Here is a 20940-nt window from a genome sequence, read left to right as displayed (position 1 = left end):
TCTGAAGGGCCACTATTCCAACCTTTGTTCTTTCTTAAACTCCTAAAGATTCTTTGTGAATCTTTATCCTTTTAGGTAAATTTTGGAATAGATTTGTTTAGTTCCTGAAAAATATCTGACTGACATTGGAGTTGCATTGACATTAGAGATTAATTTGGGGGAGGTACTGATGTTTTTACAATGTTGTCTCATTTGCGAAGAGGGATATATTGCCATTTATTCAGATGTTTCATGTTTGTAAATAGATTTCAAAGTTTTTCTCCATAAAGTCTGTGGGTCGTTCTTAATTATGTTAATTATAAGTACTTTACTGCTTTTGTTGCCTTTGAGAACACTATTTCATTTCTGTTTTATTTCCTACTTATTTTTTATATAACTGGAGTTGGTGGCGGGGCCGCAGTCAGCCCTGATGTCTGCCCCCAGCCCACCGCTGGGGCCACAGTCAGACTGGTGTGTGCCTTCTCTTCCCCTCTCCTAGGGGCGGGATTCACTGTGGGGTGGCGTGGCCCGTCTGGGCTACTTGCACACTGCCGGGCTTGTGGTGCTGGGGATCTGGCGTATTAGCTGGGGTGGGTAGGCAAGGTGCACGGGGGCAGGAGGGGCAGGCTTAGCTCGCTTCTCCTTAGGTGATCCACTTCAGGAGGGGCCCCTCTTCCGTGGGCCTCTTGTCTGCGCTTGGCTCCGGAGACTCCGTTCTGCTAATCCTCTGGCGGTTTTCTGGGTTATTTAGGCAGGTGTAGGTGGAATCTAAGTGATCAGCAGGATGCGCGGTGAGCCCAGCGTCCTCCTATGCCGCCATCTTCCAACCCCGGAGTCGATTATTTTTTATATAGATGTCAGTAATTTTTGTTAGCTGATCTCTATCTCACAATATGCTGGCCTTTCTCATTTGCTTATCTGTTGCTTTGATTAGCTCTTCTATGTAGATTATTACATTCTGTGCAAATAATGACACTTCTATTATCTTCTACTGTTTGCTTTTTTCAATTTTAATTTTGTGCATTTGTTATTTATTTTATTAAAAATCAGTAGACTTTACTTACTTTTTCAGCAGTTTTAGGTTTACAGAAAAATTCCACAGAGAGTATGTAGCATTCACATATATTCCTTCTCCCACCACCCAGTTTCCACTAATATTAACATATTGCATTGGTGTGGTACATTTGCTACAAGTGATAAGCCGATGTTGATACATTATTATTAACTGAAGTCCATGGTTTACATTAGGGATCACTCTTGTGCTGTACAGGTTATACATACGTTTTACCAAAACGAATGTATACTGTCATGTATCCATCATTACAGTATCATACAGAACAGCTTCACTGCTCTAAAGAATCCCCTGGGCTCCATGTATTCACCCCTGCTCCCAACCCCAACCCCTGACAGCCACGGATCTTCTTACTGTCTCTACAGTTTTAGCTTTTACAGGATGTCATGTGGTTGGGATCGTGTAGTATGCAGACTTTTGAGACTGGCTTCTCTTACTTAACAATATGCATTTAGGGGTGCCTGGGTGACTCAGTCAGTTAAGCATCCTACTCTGGTTCAGGTCATGATCTCACGGTGCGTGAGTTCGAGCCCTGCGTCTGGCTCTGTGCTGACAACTCAGAGCCTGGAGCCTGCTTTGAGTTCTGTGTCTTCCTCTCTCTCTGCCCCTCCCCACCCCTGCTCACACTCTGTCTCTCTCTCTCTCTCTCAAAAATAAATAAACATTAAAAATTTTTTTGAAAAAAAACCCAATATGCATTTAATGTTCTCCCATGTCTTTTCGTGGCTTGATAGCTCATTTCTTCTTCTTAATTTTTTTAAATGTTTATTTATTTTTGAGAGGGAGAAGAAGAGAGAGACAGAGCAAGCGTGAGGGAGGGTAGCAGAGGGAGAGTGAAGGGAAATCCCAAGCAGGCTCCTCACTGTCAGCACAGAGCCCGACGCAGGGCTTCATCCCACGGACCGTGAGATCATAACCTGAGCCAAAGGCGGACGCTTAACTGACGGAGCCACCCAGGCATCTCGCTCGTGCCATTTCTTGAAACAACCGTCCCCTCTGCACTGAGTTTGCCTTTGCTCCTTTGTTAAGGCTCAGTTGACTGTCTTCGTGTGGGCCTGTTTTGGGCTCTCGTGTGTTCCGTTGATGCACTTATTCTCTCTCCAGTATCGCACTGTTTTTATTACTGTGGCTGATTTTTAATTTATGTTTTATAGCCTTGTACTTCTAAAAAAAAAATAGGATTTGAGATAGATTGCAATTTCGGTTACACTGGAAACAGGACAATTTTAATAAGAAGATAAAAATTGTAAAATATTAAAGTATTGATTCTTCTGGCAGTGGCTGCATTCTTTCAAGAGCTAGAACACACAGAAATATTACAATAGAGTATGGAGCGGTCTGAGGACTTTTTACCTGCTGTCACTTATCTGACGACGTTGAAAATTGTTAGTTTGGACAGAAAAATTCTGAAGTTGGGTTATTCTTAAATATTATTATTTTCCTTTCAGTTTATGGTGATTGTTCAGCTAGTATTGCATAGTTAGTTGTATACAGTTCATTGGAGACACGTCTTAATATTTTAGCTATTTTAAGACTCGGCCTACCAGAGAATGCTTATTGAAATGTGCAACTGTGTGGGGTGCCTGGGTGGCGCAGTCGGTTAAGCGTCTGACTTCAGCCAGGTCACGATCTCGCGGTCCGTGAGTTCGAGCCCCGCGTCAGGCTCTGGGCTGATGGCTCGGAGCCTGGAGCCTGTTTCCGATTCTGTGTCTCCCTCTCTCTCTGCCCCTCCCCCGTTCATGCTCTGTCTCTCTCTGTCCCAAAAATAAATAAAAAAACGTTGAGAAAAAAAATTTAAAAAAAAGAAATGTGCAACTGTGACCATATATTTTTGAATTTTTTTTTAGGTCAATGATGCCTTCCTTCATGTGATACAGCGCAAATCCATGGGCAAGGTGCTTATCTCCCTGAAATAAACCCTCACCTCAGCAGCAAATTCAGCATGTCCAAATCTAAGCTCCTCATCTTTCCAAAAAACCTCCTTTGCCTCCAGTGTTTCTAAAGGTGTAACCGCTTTCCTGATTAATCCAGGTTCAGAATCTTTTAGAGGCATCTTCGGTTCTGTTTTCTTATTCCTAGTAAATAGTGTGACACATACTGTATAGTCCTACTTTGTCTGTATTGGAGAGGGAAAGGAGGCTGTTAGTAATTACACCAGGCAAGCAAGGTGTCCCAGGCAAAGCAGGATGTATGGCCGTTCTGTTCACAATGCCTCAGTAGCCGGGTTCTGTGATCCCCACCTCTCAAGATATCTCTCACCTCCGTATCCTCTTTTCCATTCCAACCAATTATGTTTCATCTGCTAATTCCAGTAACTTTCTGACTGGCTTTCCAACCTTTAAACGTCCCCCACCCCTCCGTCCTTGTGGTTATACATTGTTGCCATGGTGACCTTCCTAAAGTACAGCTGTGACTGTGTCTCTTCTCAGAAAACCTGCAATGGCTCCCCTTGGTCTACATGGTGGAGTCCAGACTCCTCAAGCTAACATTTCTTTGTGTCCATGACCTTGCCATGCTCTGCTCTGCAGCCTCAAGTTACACAATGCCTCTGGTCCCTCCATGTGTACTTAGATTTCCTGCCAACCCCCCTTTTCTCTGCTCAAGCAGTTTCCTCTGCTCCCTTGTCCCTGTCAAACACGAACCTGTCTGACTTCCAAGACCGACCTCTGCCATGAGCCGGCCCCCTCAGGAGGCTGGTCATTTCTTCCCTTCCACCTTCCTGTAGCTTTTTCCTTGGGATTTGTCACATTCTGCCTGGCACCAGAGGGAGCAGCATGTCTAGTAGAATGAACACAGGATTCTGAATCTAAGATGTGGGTTCACATCCTGGTCTTACCACTTCGGAGGTGGTTACTTAAGGTCTGTGAGCCTCCATTTTCTCATATTACAATATCTACCTCACAACGTTGTCGTGGGCAACACATGCAGCAATTGGGCAAATTATCCGGTGCGTGGTGAGCTATTAGCAAATGCTGGTTACTTTTACTTCTTTCTTTCCTCCTTTCCCAAGGTAGCATAAGTTTTTTGAAAGAGGGTACCATGTCTGATTCACCTTTGTACCTCCCACAATTCCTATCACAATGAGTAGTAAATACGCCATAAATGGAATTGATTTTAAATGGTCTACAAGTCTTAAATTGTGGGAGTAAGTTAAGAATACGCCAGCCTGGAAACAAACCAAATGTCCATCAACAGATGAATGGGTGGAAAAAATGTGGTGTATACACACAACAGGAATATTATCCAGCCCTAAAAAGGAATGAAATTCTGACCCATGCTGCCACATGATGAACCTTGAAGACGTAGGCCAAGTGACATAAGCCAGTCACAAGAGGACAGACATGGTGTGATTTCACTCCTAGGAAGTACCGAGGGTAGTCAAATTCATAGAGATAGGAAGTAGAATGGTGGTTGCCAGGGGCTGGGGGGAGGACAGACTGAGGGGGTTATTGTTTAGTGAGTACAGAGTTTCAGTTTGGGAAGATGAAAACGTTTGAGGGGTAGATAGTGGTGATGGTTGCCCAACAATGAAGAATATAATGTCACCGAACCGTACATGTAAAAATGGTTACAATGGTGAATTTTATGTTACGTATGTTTTACTACAACAAAAAATGTAAAAAAAAAAAAAAAAAAAACCCCACAAAAAACCCCACAACATATTACCTCACATCTAAGTGAATCCAGGCAGAGAAGAGAGCAGAGTGTGAGTTGAGTGCCCAGCTTAGGTTGATGTGAGCTCCATTCTCTGCCCATGGCCGGTCTGCGGGGCGAGGTCCTCTACATTTGTTTGTTGTTCTCTACTCGTCCTACTCCATGAGTGATAATTCCCAAAAAAGTGAGTGGTGGGGTGGGGGTAAAACAGACGCCTGACACCACAGGGATGGGGGTACTTTTACTCATTCTTGAGGAGAATAAGTACTTTTATTTGTTCCAATAAATGCGGTAAGAGGCTTTGTTTTCTGATAAGTCCTTCAGGCCATTTGGAAACACCTATCTTCTCAGGATCTCCTCACCAAAAGAGCTCTTGCAAGGACTGAATTGTAAAATCGGGAGTGAACGTTTGGGGAAAGAATTGAAAACCGAGAAAGTAGCAGAAGGTGGGGGGGGGGGCGGGTGTCAGGGAAGCCACCCCTGTGTCTGTTGTGGGACCTTGTGGTGCTTCTGTGAGGGCCAGAGCCCACGCTTCACCTCTTCCTGCAAGCAGGGGAGGGACGGGAGTTGGGGGGGCAGGACAGAGGATCTGAAGCAGGCTCTGTGCTGACAGCAGGGAGCCCAATGTGGGGCTAGAACTCACAAAACCGAGAGATCACAACCTGAGCCCAAGTCAGGCGCTCAACTGACTGAGCCACCCAGGCGCTCCCAACCTTACTTCTTCTTAACTTGAGCTGGTTTGTATTTAAATGGAACTTGGTCTTCAAAAATATCAAGACACCAACTTTGAGGCTAATTAAAAAAATTTCCTGTCACCCCTTGGGATAATCAAAGACTTGCTTGGCAGAGAGAAGCACGAAAGATCAGGGTTGGGAAAAGTGTGCAAGCCCAGTGGGGAGCTACCTTTCCTTCGGTTCAGAGCTGATCAGTAGGTGTCACCAGTAATAAAGATCGATTGCCCTCAGCTCACTAACGTCAAAATGACTTAGATTGAAAGAGGCAGTCGTTAAAGAGAGCGAGTTTCTTCAGGTTGAACAAGTATTGGTTAGAAGCCCTAATGACCTGCTCCCTGCTCGCCGTGCTCCTGCTTCTTTGGGATGATTTGATTTGAGAGCATTTGACTCATATTTTAGTCACTGTTTGGCCGTTCCAGCGTCTGAACCATTAGCCTGAAAAAAGAACCAATGCAGCTCTGAGTGACCGTATTTATTCGATACTCAAGATTGTCCCCAGCTCTTCCCCGCCGGCTGGCTGCCGGAGAAATCGCTCCCACACACCTACCTCTTCTTTTTCACCAGCTGTGGGTCTGTCCACCTGCACACACTTGTCTCAACAACTCAAGCGAGGTATTAACTATGGGATGACCTTGTCTCTACATCGTCAGGATATTTGTCCCCGCTCCTTCCTCTGCAGCTGCGGCAAAGACCGCAAAAGATTTGTTACGTAGCAAGCGAAGAGAAATAAACGTGTCCTCGCGCCATCGCTTGTGTTCAACAACAACAGCAACAAAATTAAATAAATGAAGAAAAATTTGCACTATTACTTCTCCCGCTTCATTTTTCTTCTCGGATTGTGTAAGTGAATCAAAGAGCAGTGAGTTTTCAAAATAGTTATTGTTTATAAAAGGCATGGGAAGGAAAGGCCCAAATTAAACAAATGCTGGCATGTCTAGTTGTTCTCTTCCCCTGGCTTCTTTGTCACAGCTTATTGCTAGATGGAAGCCCTGAGGTGGAAGGATGCCGACTTCTGGAACTTTGCTATTGTTGAGAAATCCTATACAGAGTGATTATTATTTTTAAAAAATTTTTGCTGTATGTAGAAATAGTTTCTTAAACTTCAGTGAATTGCCTCGTTATTTTAAAAACGGTGTTAAAATGATCACAAAACAATCATTGAAAAAAATCAAAGCAGCAAAAAGTTTATGAGTAGAAGTTGTTATCCTATTTTTCTCTAACCTGCCTGCCTTTTTTTTTTTTTTTTTAATGCTTATTTATTTTTGAGAGAGAGAGAGAGACAGATTGCGAGCAGGGGAGGGGCAGAGAGAGAGGGAGACACAGAATCCGAAGCAGGTTCCAGGCTCTGAGCTGTCAGCACAGAGCCCGATGCGGGGCTTAAAGTCAGGAACTGTGAGATCATGACCTGAGCTGAAGTCAGATGCTCAACCAACTGAGCCACCAGGTGCCCCATCTAACCTGTGGTTTCTCCAGGGAAACCACAGTAAGCAGTTTGGTGCTGCTTTGGTAGATCCTTTAAACACGTACACACGATGCATACACACAGAGGTTTTGTTTTTGTTTTTTTTTTTAAATAAAGACATACATAGTTTTTAAAAATAACCAATCATCAGGGCACCTGGGTGGCTCAGTCGGTCAAGTGTCTGACTCTTGGTTTCAGCTCAGGCCATGATCTCCCAGTTTGTAAGTTTGAGCCCCACAACAGGCTCTGTGCTGGAGTGTGGGGCCTGCCTGGGATTCTCTCCCTCCCTCCCTCTTTCTGCCACCCCCACCCCGCTCATGCACACGCGTGCGCTCTCTGGCAAAATATATAAACGAATTAATTGATCATAGTATGCACACTGTTCTGTATTGTACTGTTTTTAATCAGTATGTCATAGACATCATTCCATATTAGTAAAATAGACATCTGGTTCTTTTTAACAGCTGTTTAGTGCTCCATAATGAGGATATGTATCATATCCAACCACTTCCTTATTAGTGGGCTTATTCATTTATTCACCTTGATGTGATACACGTGGCTGTGCCTCTGTGTGACAAGCTCAGCACAGCACAGGGAATATACACGATTCCCTGTGTATATTGGTGGGCAGAAGTTTACAAATTTAGCGGGGGAGATGGACGTGAATTAAAACCACAAAACCATGCCAAATTAGTGTCGCATAAAGTATAATGGGGGAATCTAACTCAGGCAGGTCAGGAAAGGTTTCCCTGAGGAGAGATCCTTGAAACTCTGAAGACGGAGGCTTCTGGAACATTGAATTCTAGGAATTTAAATAGGGAAGGAAGGGAGGAGTGTTCTAGGGCCCCATGGCAAATGAAAGTCTGTGAGTGAAAGGGGTTGAGAGAAGGAGAGAAGAGGAGTAGGGCTGGAGGGGAAGCAATGGAGGCAGGTGTTGTAACATGAGGCTGCAGACAGGCCCAGATTAGGACCTGTGGGCCAGGTATGGTTTGTGCCCTTACCTTAAAAGGATGGGATGCCATGAGGTGCTCTAGGGAGGGGTAGGGTGGGGGAGGCATGAGCAGCACAGCATTTTTGGAAGAATCCTCCTAGCTATAGTGGGAGAAAGTTTTAGAGATGAACAGAACAACGAGGAGTCCATGAAAATCCCAATGGGAGAGGAGGGTATCTGGGACTAAGGTGGTGATGATGGGAAGGGAGAGAAATCGACAGGACAGAGAGCTCTGCGGGAGGTAAAAGCGAAAGAACAGGCAGGGTTGGTGGAGGGGGAGGGAGGGAAATGTCAGGATGTCTCCTAGCTTCCTGGATAGGTATTTGAGAGGAGGAACATCAGAAGAGAACCGAGTTTTGGTGGTGGCAGGTGATATGATGGGGTTAGATGCACAAGGTAAGGTTGTGCATATATTGAGACATCCAGGAGATGTGAGCTGTGCAGTTTTCTGTACCTGTCTCGTGCTCAGAAGAGAGGTGTGGCCTAGAGATACGAATTTGGGCGTCATTTGCGTGGAGGTACCATTGGTACCTGTGATGAGATTGTAGAGACAGCACAGAGAGAGAAGGGAAGAGGGTCTAGACTGACTGTAAACATCTTTCCTCTCAGTAGGACTGTAGAATATCGTGACTGCTCTGTGGACCACTCAGAGAGACTTGGACGGGGATAGTTTGGTGATTTCACATGAACCACAAGAGGTTATCAGGAAGGCTGTATTGCACAGGGAATAAAGCACCATTCTCTCAGTAGAGGACCAGCGACTGGGCTCTTAAGTCCAGCTGTTCGGCCTTGGGCTAGACTCCTCTTTTTAATTTTCTCAGGTAAAACAATGAAGATCATAATATGTTTTTTCTACCTTGCGTGGTTCCTGTGAGGGTCAAATGAGATAATGTATGATAATGCGTGAAAGCGCTTTCTAATTGTCATTTTCGTAATAGATTATGAGGTCGTCTAGCACCAGTGTGTTCAAGTTCATTTCAGAGTGGAGCAAAAATGTGTATTTTTTTTTGGCATCTGCTGGGCTGATATGGAGCAAAGGAATTGTTTGATTTTTAAAAGTGTCTCTCAAGTATTTCTACACTCTATTGTAGCTGAAGTCATTGTGCTCTTTTATATGGAATAATGGACAAAGCGATGGGAGCCCCACGATCCGACGTACCTCAAAGACATACAGAACCAGACAAGGTCTAAAGAAGGACACCTAAATTGATCCAGAGGGCAGAGGGGGTTCTTTTGTGAGGGATGATGAAAGAATTGGGGCTCTTCATTCTGGAAAGACACAGGCTGAGAGGGGAATATGATTGAAATTTGGAAAATAATGAAAATCATAGGATAAAAATATGAACGTATTAAATCCCAGAGCACAAGAACTAGGGACAACTTCATCATTTTAAAGAAATAGCTTTAGGGCAAAGTAAAAATAGTACTTCTTTACACAGGAATACTAAGCACATGGAACTTACTACTCTCAAAGATTGCTAGGACCAAAATCAAATATTATAAGAGAAAGACATGTATTTCTGGAAGATAGATTCATAGATTATAAAATGAAATTAAAAACAGTTTGGGTAAGTCTCCCCAGTTTTGGACTATGGCACCATGGAGAGTGGCCATGAAGCTTTCCTGTTTCCATCTGGCATCCTTGTCCAGATCAAGATTCCCGAGTGGATGTGCCAGAGAGGACAGAGCACAGAATTTGAGCTCAGAGGGCCTGGCTGCAAGTGACTCTCGGGAATCACTTCTTTTTATTTACTTTATTTATTTGTATTTATTTTTTTAACGTTTATTTATTATTGAGAGACAGGGAGACATAGAGCATGAGCAGGGGAGGGGCCGAGAGATGGAGAGACACAGAATCCGAAGCAGGCTCCAGGCTCTGAGCTGTCAGCACAGAGCCCGACGCGGGGCTCGCGGGGCTCAGACCCCCAAACTGCGAGATCGTGACCTGAGCCGAAGTCAGACGCTTAACCAACTGAGCCACCCAGGCGCCCCGGGAATCACTTCTTTTTTATGTACCTCCATTTCCTCATCTGCAAAAAAGAAGAAAAAAAGGTAATATCAACATTAAAACCTGCTGCACTATTGTAAGAGATTCAACTGAAGGGATGTCTGTGGCAGTGTTTTGTACTTGGTAAACATAGTAGCCGCAGGGGCATGAGAATTGCCACTTTTATAGCTGAATTTCCAATTCTATTTCCTCTAGGTGGGTTGACCTTCACCTTGTCCTTCCTGATCCTGGCCTTGCTGGGGAGCAATATTTGCCAGCTCAGAAATGAAGGAGAACACTGAGGATATCGGGACACTCCCTGGTCCTCTAGGGAGGGAGGTAGAGAGAATACAGACATCTCTTCTTTCATCCCTTGTTCTTCCTTGCGAAGGTAGAGAAATAAAGGTGAGGAGGTAAGCAGAGGGGTGCCTGGGTCAGTCAAGTGTCTGACTCTCTCTCTGTCTCTTTTTAATGTTTATTTATTTTGAGAGAGAGAGAGAGAGAGAGAGAGAGAGAATGAAGGGGGGTGGGGGGAGAGGCAGAGAGATGCTTAACTGACTGAACCACCCAGGTGCTCCTAGCATCTGACTCTCGATATCAGCTCAGGTTGTGATCTCATGATCTTGCAGTCATGGGATCCATCCTGAGTTGGGCTCCACACTGAATGTGGAGGCTGCTTGGGATTCTCTCTCCGCCCCTCCCCCGCTCACACATGCAAATGCGCTCTCTCTCTCTCTCAAACAAACATTATTTAAAAAGATAAGAAGAACTTTGAAAGCATCTCTCTTCTTTGGATGTTTTGGGTGGTGAGATGCCACCCAAAACCTGGGGTATTCTGGTCTCTGGGCAACTTCAAGGGTTCTCACAGATCTTAGGAAAACTAAAAAAGGGGGGTAGAGGGCTGGAGGAGGAAAAACCACGGGGATTGGTTTCTTTTCTTTTTTTTTTTTTTTTTAATGTTTATTTATTTTTGAGAGAGAGACAGAGACAGAGCATGAGCAGAAGAGCGCAGAAAGAGAGGGAGACACAGAATCCGAAGCAGGCTCCAGGCTCTGAACTGTCAGCACAGAGCCCGATGCAGGGCTCAAACCCATGGACTGAGAGATGGTGACCTGAGCCGAAGTTGGACACTTAACCGACTGAGTCACCCAGGTGCCGCCCTGGGATTGGTTTCTTAATGGCATCTATAGGTTTGGGATTTAAGGGAGAGACAAAAATATGACTGAAATTTCCTTTCAAGATGGCCACTGCAGTTTGCTATGCTGGAAAGCCGATGGAGATCTGGAGGGAAAGAATGTGTCTTGCCTGGACACACTCTGAATATGACGTGTATCCCTAAGGAATCCAACTTCACCAGAGGAGATCCAGGAACAGCAGGAAGAGAGGACTGATGACAAATAGCTTTTTATTTCCTCCATAGCAAATATGAACGGCTTTGCCAGGCTTGCAAGCACCCCACCGTACAACTTCCCCTGACCTCATGTCCCATGGAGAAGAGTGAAAGGAGAATGGTCCACTAGCCAAGACAGCCAACGATTTGAATTGTGGCCTCGGCACTAATTAGCTGTGGGCTCTGCTTCTTGTCCATAAAATGGTGGTAATAGTAACCCCCTTGTCCTTGAGTTGTAATGAGGTCAAAACGAGGTTATATTTGTGAAGCACTTAGCATAGTGCCTGACACTTCATGGGCCCTAAATAAATGTCGGCCTCTGTCATGACCCATTAGTACCTTCTACTCTAAGGAGATGGATTGCTAGATAATGAGCTCTGTGAATGCGGGAACCGGTTGTGCATTGTGAATTTCTCTGCACCAAGCATCGTCATTCCTTTTCTGTGCAAGTTATATCCATTCAGGGCCCGCTGAAGGCTCATTTCCTCTGTGAAACCAGCTCGGATTGATCTCGCTCTCGTAGGAATTCCCATAGCACACAGTTCAGCCCTTAGAGAGCCATGGATTTGCATAGTTGTCCTGTTGCATTTGTATATATTAGGCTTAGCCTTCAAAGACATTCAACAATTTAGTGAACATTTGCTATGATCATGGCCTTGGGTTAGAGATGCAACTAGGGAATAAGTTCCTTAGTCTCAGGACCTGTATCTGACAGGGGACCCAGTGTGGGACAGCATCCATCTTGCTGTTCTCATCTGCTGCTCTGGACACATGACACAGTGGGAACGCTTTGCAGGAACCTCTCCTTTTGAGGTCCTGGGAGGCATATTTTCTGGCAATTGCAGTTTCTTCATTCCTGGTATCTCGAGTTGATGGGAAAGCTGTGCAGGGGGTTTGGATTACTGCTCATTTGTCTCAAAAAAACATAAAGCGATACTCAGGATGTTTTTTTTCCTCTTGAGAACAGCATTCGCATGTCAATCGGTGCCAATTTCACATTGCAGGTGATTGAAAGATTCCTCTTCCTTTCCTTTTGTTCTGCAATATGCAAACGCCAGTGGCGGAAGCTGGACCAGGTCTACTGAGTTTCTTTCTCCATTACTTCTCTGAAGAAAGGATCAAGGGCGATGTCTTTTTGAAGGCAGGTGTGGGGAAGTAGCACTCGCGCGTCCTTGTCTCCTGTCTTCGGTTTCTGCTCACGTCTTAGGCTCACTTTCTGATGTAGATTCAGGCCACCTTTCTCGGTTCTGATGGAGTCAGGAACCACTGTGGTCCACCGGGGACCCCCTTGCTGCAGCTTCCAAGTGAGGGTCAGTAACCTAGCTGTTCCCATTGAATAGTTCCCTTTTGACTTCAGCTTGTAAAATTTCTGATATGTTTTCATTTTTATCCTCTCCTTTTCTTTAAAGGTTATTTTTAAGTTAAAAATAACCATAAGGAGACCTTGTGATCCTCTTCTCACTGACCCAGATATTTTAAGAGCTGGAGGACTGACAGCAGCCTCTCATCTGGGGACATAGGCTGGCTCTCAGGAGCCAATTAGCTAAATGTAATAATAAAATATTAATCCTATTTCCCACACATAAAACACTCTCCTTGTTTTTCCTTGCCTATCCAAACCCTACTCACCCTTCAAGACACTGTACAAAAAGCCATGGACTTGAGGATAAAAGACTTGGGTTCAATTCCTAGCTTGGAAACCTACAAGCCATCTGACCTTGGGCAGGTCACTTTATGTGTGTGGACCTTGGTTTCTTCCTCTGGAAAACCCAGATGCTAATGATCTCATAGAGGGAAAGTTGAAGGCTTCAGGCCCAGCTCAATGACTGTGGTACACAGAACAGGCCCCAAGGAAATACTTATCAAACTCCAGAAAGCCCATTTTGAGTAATCCTGGAATCATTAATCTCTCCTATTTTTGGATTTCTGTATTATTGACTCTATCTACACTATAGAATTCAACAGTTAACTATACCTTGTCTTTAATGTGTGTTTTCAATCCTCAACTGGTGGGTAGGTTCTTTGCAGGATGGCGCCTTTTTATTTTTCTCTTGTCAATGTTGCAATACTAGGCACTTAATCCCTGATAATTGATTGATAGAGTATATTACCCATCTTACTAAATTTGAGTTCTGTAGCACAATAGAGGTTATTTTCTTTGTCTTTATCTCTCCAGTTTCACTGCCTAATGCTAATGGTGAGAGAGTAGGAAATCTTTTAGGCTTTCATTATCTTGTCAATTTGTAGCTTCTCATCAAATATGTGCTATTCATGTGTTCAAGATATTGCTGACCTGCCATGAACACAAAGTTGATTTGAATTGCTTATCCACTGTAAGGATAGGTTTCCACTAAGTCAGCTTTGTTTTCTCACTTAGGCAGGATTGAGGACAGCCCACTATGTGCCTGGTGAGACCTCCCTTTCCCTGTCCTGGAACTGAGGTCTCTAAAGCAGGCCTATAGCTTGCCTTCTTCTGCAGTGACTGGCTTTCAGTGGATTTAATAGCAGTCCCAAATGCCTGTATTCTCTGGGTGACAACAGTGCCCTGGCTGTCACATCACCTCCACAGATTACCCCACGAATGGTTGTGGGCTGAGTTGTGTTCCCCCAACAAAAAGGTATGTTGAAATCCTAGCTTTCAGTACCCACGACCGTGACCTTATTTGGAGCTGGGGTCTTTGTAAATGTAATCAAGTTAAGACGAGGTCAGACTGGATTAGGATGGCCCTAATGCAATGACTGTCACCCTAATAAGTAGAGAGAGATTTGGGCACAGAGGAGGATGGCCATGTGAAGACAGGCACAGAAATTGGGTTGATGCAGCACAAGCCAAAGGATGCCTGGGATGGAGGGAGCCACCAGGACCTGGGAAAAGGCAGGGAAGGATTCTCCCCTAGAGTCTTCAGAGGGTGCGTGGCCCTGCTCACAATTTGATTTCAGACTGCAGCCTTCAGAACTATGAGAAAATAAACTGTTACTTTTTTTTTTTTAACGTTTATTTATTTTTGAGACAGGGAGAGACAGCATGAATGGGGGAGAGTCAGAGAGAGAAGGAGACAGAATCCGAAGCAGGCTCCAGAGCCTGACACGGGGCTCGAACTCAGGAAACTAACACACTGCCTTAGAGTCTAAATACAATACAGAAGGGAGGCTTTAATTACAATCAATTACGCATCTTCCCCTGAAAGGCCTTAGTACTAATCCCATCATGCCTTGTGATTACTCTTGTGACTCCCTCAGTTTAACACCCCTGGGCCTCCTCCTCCACACAGTGCTGTCCTATCCTTATTTGACTTTATCTCCCACCCTCTGTCCTCAGCCACTTCTCTAAATGTCCTCCACACCATTCTGCTCTGATACCTGACTCACTCCTGAGGATGGAGATACCCTGCAAGAGCCCCAGGGCCTGATGGCGGGGTAGGTGTCTGCTTTGCTCCTCATGGCCACTTTCAGCCCATTGTTCCTCCCTGACCCTTCCCCAGCAGCTCTGAAGGACAGGCCATCCATTCTCCATAAACCTCCCATGCTGGGTCAGCCACTGACAAGCAGTCACTCCTCCAGTGCAGCCCAGGACCCTGCTGGCTCACGTCCCGGCTTTTCACCACTCCTGTCCTCACTCTTGCTGGTTGGCCTGATTAGATCGGTCAGTCCCAGCCCTGGCTGCACTTTAAAATTATTCGGGGTGGGGCACCTGGGTGGCTCAGTTAAGCCTCTGACTTCGGCTCGGGTCATGATCTCATGGCTCGTGAGTTGGAGCCCTGGGTCAGGCTCTGTGCAGACAGCTCAGCCTGGAGCCTGCGTCAGATTCTGTGTCTCCCTCTCTCTCTGCCTCTCACCCGCTCGTGTTCTGTCTCTCTCAAAAATAAATAAACATTTTAAAAAATTTTAAAAATAAAATTATTTGGGAAACTTTTATGTTTAAGTGTTTACTTAGAGAGAGAAAGAGAGTGCACAAGTGGGGGAGGGACAGAGAGATAGAGGGAGAGAGAGAATCCTTAGCAGGCTCTGTACCACCAGGGAAGAGCCTCTGACACGGGGCTCAAACCCACAAACCATGAGATCATGGCCCGAGCTGAAATCAAGAGTAGGATACCCAGCTAACTGAGCCACCCAGGTGCCCCTGGGAAACTTAAAAAGCTCAGGCACTTCTAACCCTTCCCCGTCCTCCCAACCCATTGAGCCTGAATGAGAGGATTGGAGGCTTGCGTGTGTTTTGATAGCTCCCCAGGTCATTCTACCACCTCAGCCGACTAGCCTAACAGTAACGCCGTGTTCCTCATGATTAGCACTTGTAGTACTAATGATTAGTACTACAAGTGATTAGTACTTGTCGATTTCTGGCGCCCCTCTTTGGCCACTGCCTTCTCACTTCCGGCTCACTCCCGCCGGAACCCCACTCCAGCCATTGTTTGGTTTCACTAGGTCCACCAGGCCATCATCCCTGTACCTTGTCACTGTCCATCATGGCCCTCAAGGGCCTTGCCTTCCACCTCGCTCACCTGAGTCCATGGAGCAGGCTCCCTTGCCCCTCTCCCCTCTCCTGCCTTTACCTGGTGAGTCCCCAGATCTGACAACACTCTCTACTCACCTGCTCATGTCTGCATCCAAGCACCAAACCTCCAAAAGCGGCTGGATAAAAATACACAGCAGGCTTCCTGGTCTTAATTTTATGAACCCAGAGCTCAAGTGGACTCTCAGTGCTGCCCGGCAACCCTGCCCTCATTTCCCTAGTTAATTCGCTTCCCTGTTTTTAAGAGGCTCTTTTACACCTTCTGTCTCCAAACCAGCTCCCTCCAGTATCCAGCCTTCTCACTCTTTCTTTAGGCTGACCTTGTTCCTGTCTCAAGACATTTGCACTTACAGTTCACTGTGCCTTCCACACTTTTCCCCAGATCTTTCCATAGAACACCCCTCCCTGGATTTATCTTAGCTTCTCAGGGAGTATTCCTGACTCATCTACCTAAAATACGCCTCCCACCTCCACCCTGACACTCCATTCTCTGATTCCTTCTTATTTTCTTTACAGCACTTACCACAGTCTGATATTAAATGATGGATTTATTTTTGTTTGCTTATCTGTCTCCCCCACAAGCACGCAGGCTTTATGAAGGCAGTTCCCTTCTGGTCTGCCTAGTTCACATCTGAATCCCCAACACCAGGTACAGTGCCTGGCGCACAGTAAGCTGACAGTGAATGAATGAGTGAATGAATGCATGAATGAATGAACAAAGGGATAGGTCTGTGTTGCGTATTTTTTTTTTTTTAATGTTTTATGTTTTGTGAGAGAGCAAGAGAGAGCATGAGTGGGGGACAGGCAGAGAGAGATGAGACAAAGGATCCAAAGCTGGCTCTGTGCTGAGATCAGTGAGCCCAATGTGGGACTCGAGCTCGTGAACTATGAGATCATGACCTGAGCTGAAGTCAGACACTCAACCAACTGAGTCATACAAGTGTCTGATTTGACTCTTGCTAGCTGTGAGGTTTAAAGTGCATTACTCACTCTCTCTGAGCTTTGGTTTGCTTATTTGTAAAGAGGAGAGGATCTTCTTGGTTGGTGAACATGTAGAGATACAAGGAGAGTGGCATAGAGGGAGAGGGCATGGAATAATAATAATAATAATAATAATAATAAATATTATTAGGGTACAGGTATAAACCATGGCCTGAAGCACTCTTCTAAGTGCTTTACCTGTAATGATTCAATTACAGTTGACTCTTGAACATGAGTTTGAACTGCATGAGTTCACTTGTATGTGGATTTTTAGATAAATACAGTACAGTACTATAAATGTATTTTCCTTATGAGTTTCTTTTTCTAGCTTACTTTATTGTAAGAGTACAGTATACAATACGTATACCATACAAAATACATGTTAATTGACTATGCTATCAGTAAGGTTTCTGGTCAATGGTAGGCTATTAGTAGTTAAGTATTTTGGGGGAGTCCAAAGTTACACAGGGATTTTCGACTACACGGGGGGCTGGGGAGTGGTTGCTACAACCCCCATCCATGTTCTTCAAAGTCCTACTGTACTCTTCACGACAATCCTGGAGGTAGTTACTGTTAACTCTGTTTTACAGGTATAGAAACTGAGGTCGAGGGAAGGGAGATTCAGTGATTTATCTGACATCAATGGATCCAGAGATGGATCCAGAGAATGGCCAAGCCAGGACCCCAGCCTGGTGGTGTGGTCCCAGAGCCCACACACATAACCACTGTGATATACCACCTCTGCTCAGTCTTTTTGCCCTGTGTGTCTCTTGGGGAATTCAAGATGCTTTTCCATCACTTGACTCAGTCTTCTGGTGGGTCAACATGAGAATTTTGGTCTGCTGTTTGTAAGTAATTTAGTTGAAGGGGTGGAGCTTGTAATTCTTTCAAGGAGAAACATTTGTACTTGTTTTTGGCCATGAATTTTGGCTCAGCAAACTGAGCCAATACCTCCAATCTGCTGATGATATTTGAATGAATGTGCCTATGAGAGCCAGAAGGTCTGTATTTGGGAGCCTAACAATCTTTGCATTTTCCACTTTCTATTAGTTGTTTAGTTACATACAGGTAAGTCTAGAACTTCCCCAATTTCTCCAAGATGTCTGAGCTAGGCAAAATGCAGGTTTATGAATATATGGATGTATGCTTTTCGCACATTTTCCAAACGTGTCTTTTTTAAGTAAGGGAAAATGAGACTACAAGATTGTCTTCAGATCAGGGTCGTGAGTCCCATGTCAGTTAAGGCCCAATATTGTCAATAACAGCCTGAATAGTATAAGTATTCTCAAGTAAGAAGGCTTGTATTTTGAATATTTTCTTCCATCACTTTTACCATGGTAATTTTTCAGAATTACCATATTTGCCTCTTCCTCTCCTGATCTGTTATAACATTTATTACTGGCATTCCGCATTTGGCATTTATTTACATTCTGCTTTTTGTGGACGTTTATATGTATCCTTCATTTTGTCTAGTTGAGTGATTACTATCAAGATGAAAGAGAGCAAACTAATCATCAGGCAAGATAGCAAATGCAGTTCATATTTAACTATTCTTTGCATAAATCTAAGGAGGTGATCTTTGCATACAAAGCAAGAGCATAATTAGGAGTGTCTTCTCTAGTTATTACAAGTCAATTAGGCAGGATCTATCCTTTTTTAAAATCTTTTTTTAATGTTTATTTATTTCGGAAAGAGAGAGAGAGAGAGAGAGAGAGAGAGACAGAGTGTGAGCAGGGGAGGGGTAGAGTGAGAATGGGAGACACAGAATCTGAAGCAGGCTCCAGACATGGGGCTTGAATTCATGAACCTGAGCCAAAGTCAGACGCTTAACCAACTGAGCCACCCAGGCAGGATCTATTCTTAATATTTACAGCACAATGTTGTGGGATGGTCTCTGAGAGCCAAAGCCCTAAATTCTACCTGTATGTCTTTGGGCAAGTTTTTTTAACCTCTCCAAATCTCTGTTTCTATCTAAAATGATGGGTTGAATTAAAAATCCTTTTAGAATTAAAAAATTTTGGACTTTACTTTGGATTATTTTTGTAGTTTTTCAACTAAAAAAACAACACTTCTTTTTAAAAAGTTGTTTTTAAGACAGTTCTATAATTCAGAAATTTTACCTAATCAGTCCTTTTCCTCATTTAAGTTTAAAATCAGGACCTTCCCCACTTCCAGGGTAATGAATAAACACATACAATATATGCCTTCTGATTAATACACATATCTGCTTGATACAGAGCCCTTATGGTGATGGGACGTCGTGAATTTTTTATGATTGCCCCAGTTCAAAAAAACTTCCATCTTGTTGTTTACATAATTAAGATAAGTTAACGTCCAAGTGTATTCATCTATCTCACTTCATTTCAATTCAGAAAATGTGGTCAGGGAATACACAGTGACCTTTCCTGTGTTTTAATTATGTAGATTGTGTTGGTTACTTGGTCACTGATCAATGAGAGCTAATTTCCCAATTTTAGGCTCTGTTGCTGGAGTGTAGGGATTGGTTGGTGGCTTCCAACTTCTCTCTTTTCCCGATTGGCATTTCCCCAAGTGATCTGTGGTCACCCTCAGGCGCCATCTGAGACACGATGGATTACTGCCCTCTTAGCAACACTGCTGTGGGGTCTTTCCTCTGCACATCACAGAAGGGTGAAGAAGTGAGCTGCTTCTGACGCCAACCTCAAGGACAGGAGGGCTGTGTGAGGTCTGGGCTCGAAAAGTGTTTTACATTTCTCTTTGGCATGGCTTGTCTGTTCCACATAAGCCCGAGAACATCTTTAGAATTCTGAAGTGTTTTGGGAACACACAGAGGAAAAAATAAAATCTGTTTAAGATTCAGCACAGGGGTTCAGAAGCGTAACAGTCCAGGCAAGTCACCACTTGTCAATAATTTTTACATAATAGAAACAGCTTTATTGTTTCTTTTGGTTACGTAAATAAAAATGTTTCCTTGAAAAAAGTTGAAGCATACATAAAATGATGGAGAATAAAAATCAAAGTCAGATGGCATTCCAGCACCTGGAGACATCTAATGAACACTTCGTAAACTTAACATGTGCTTCTCTTTAAGCACACACACCATTCGCATACAGATAATTTTATAGGAATGGGATGTAACAAATGCTGCTTATTGTGAAGGCTTGCAAAAAGTTACTTGCGCCCTCATCCATTGCCCATGCAAATTCTCTCCCTCAAGCAAAGGAAATGTTTTAACTGCCCGGTATGTGTCTTTTATATACTTTTATCTATGCACATACACAAATACTCATATAATTACATATATATATATATATATGTGTGTGTGTGTGTGTGTGTGTGTGTGTGTGTGTGTGTGTGTATAAGGTCCCAGGAAGGGAGATTCAGTGATAGCATATTGGATAATATCATCTCAAAGATGTCATAACAACCCGAAATGGGATAATATATACTTTTTTTGCTTGGTTAAAATGCTATAGAAACCCCTCCAAGTCAACTGCTGTATCTCTAACTTATTTGTTACTAGATATCCTAATAGACCATGACATAAGTGTTTCATAATATATTCAACCATTTGCCTATTGATGAGCATTCACTTTTTCATTTTTTTGAAATGAAATTCACTTCACTCCAAGCTCATGATGTTTAAATGAACTAAACTCTATAATACTGATTCAAAGTCTCCAAATTTTACTTTTTCAGTTTCTAATCCTGATTTTTTTTTTTTTTTTTGTCAATGATGAACTCGCTTTCATAAGTGTTTAGAAAGTCAACCTAATATTTAGACGCACGAAGGAGGACGTGCACTTTCTTTCTCTGATTTCAGGTAGTGGCGTCTTTTACGAAGACCTTCTCAATATGGTGGTCAGATCATGTTTCCAGCCTCAGGATCTACATAGAAAATCATTCCGTTGGGAAACTGCTGCTGAAGCAGAAAGGTTCTGGGCGGCTGACGTGGCATCAGTTCACACTGTCTGCCAGCTGTGAGTAACAGCAGGCTGTCTTGATGGGATATGGCAGAAGCAGCAACAGCAGCCGCTCCTGGTTTAGGGGCAAGAGATGTAAGTACTTATTTTCACCATTAACCAAACCAAACTCAAACTGAAGAATGCTAAGGGGGAATACAATTCCCACGAGAGACTCTTCTAGCAGATTCATTTGAGAAGCATTTGGTCTCAACCAGAGTAGAAAGGCATCAAGCTGG

The 20940-nt window shown here is 43.9% G+C and overlaps 1 protein-coding gene across 1 annotated transcript in view; it reads left to right on the top strand.

The window, feature by feature from the left end:
* The window catches only part of LOC125925186 (quinone oxidoreductase-like protein 2), a 28360-nt gene extending 23947 nt beyond the window's left edge, over nucleotides 1-4413 (top strand). The window contains exon 10 of the mRNA XM_049634014.1: nucleotides 2899-4413. Within this exon, the coding sequence (XP_049489971.1) occupies nucleotides 2899-2967 (69 nt within the window). The 3' untranslated portion in view covers nucleotides 2968-4413. The remainder of the gene's footprint in view (nucleotides 1-2898) is intronic.
* The last annotated feature ends 16527 nt before the right edge of the window (nucleotides 4414-20940 follow it).

This window comes from Panthera uncia, chromosome F1 (assembly GCF_023721935.1).
Source record: "Panthera uncia isolate 11264 chromosome F1, Puncia_PCG_1.0, whole genome shotgun sequence".
Lineage (NCBI taxonomy): Eukaryota > Metazoa > Chordata > Mammalia > Carnivora > Felidae > Panthera > Panthera uncia.
Note: the sequence above shows the minus strand (reverse complement) of the source record. Positions and strands in the feature narration are given on the sequence as shown.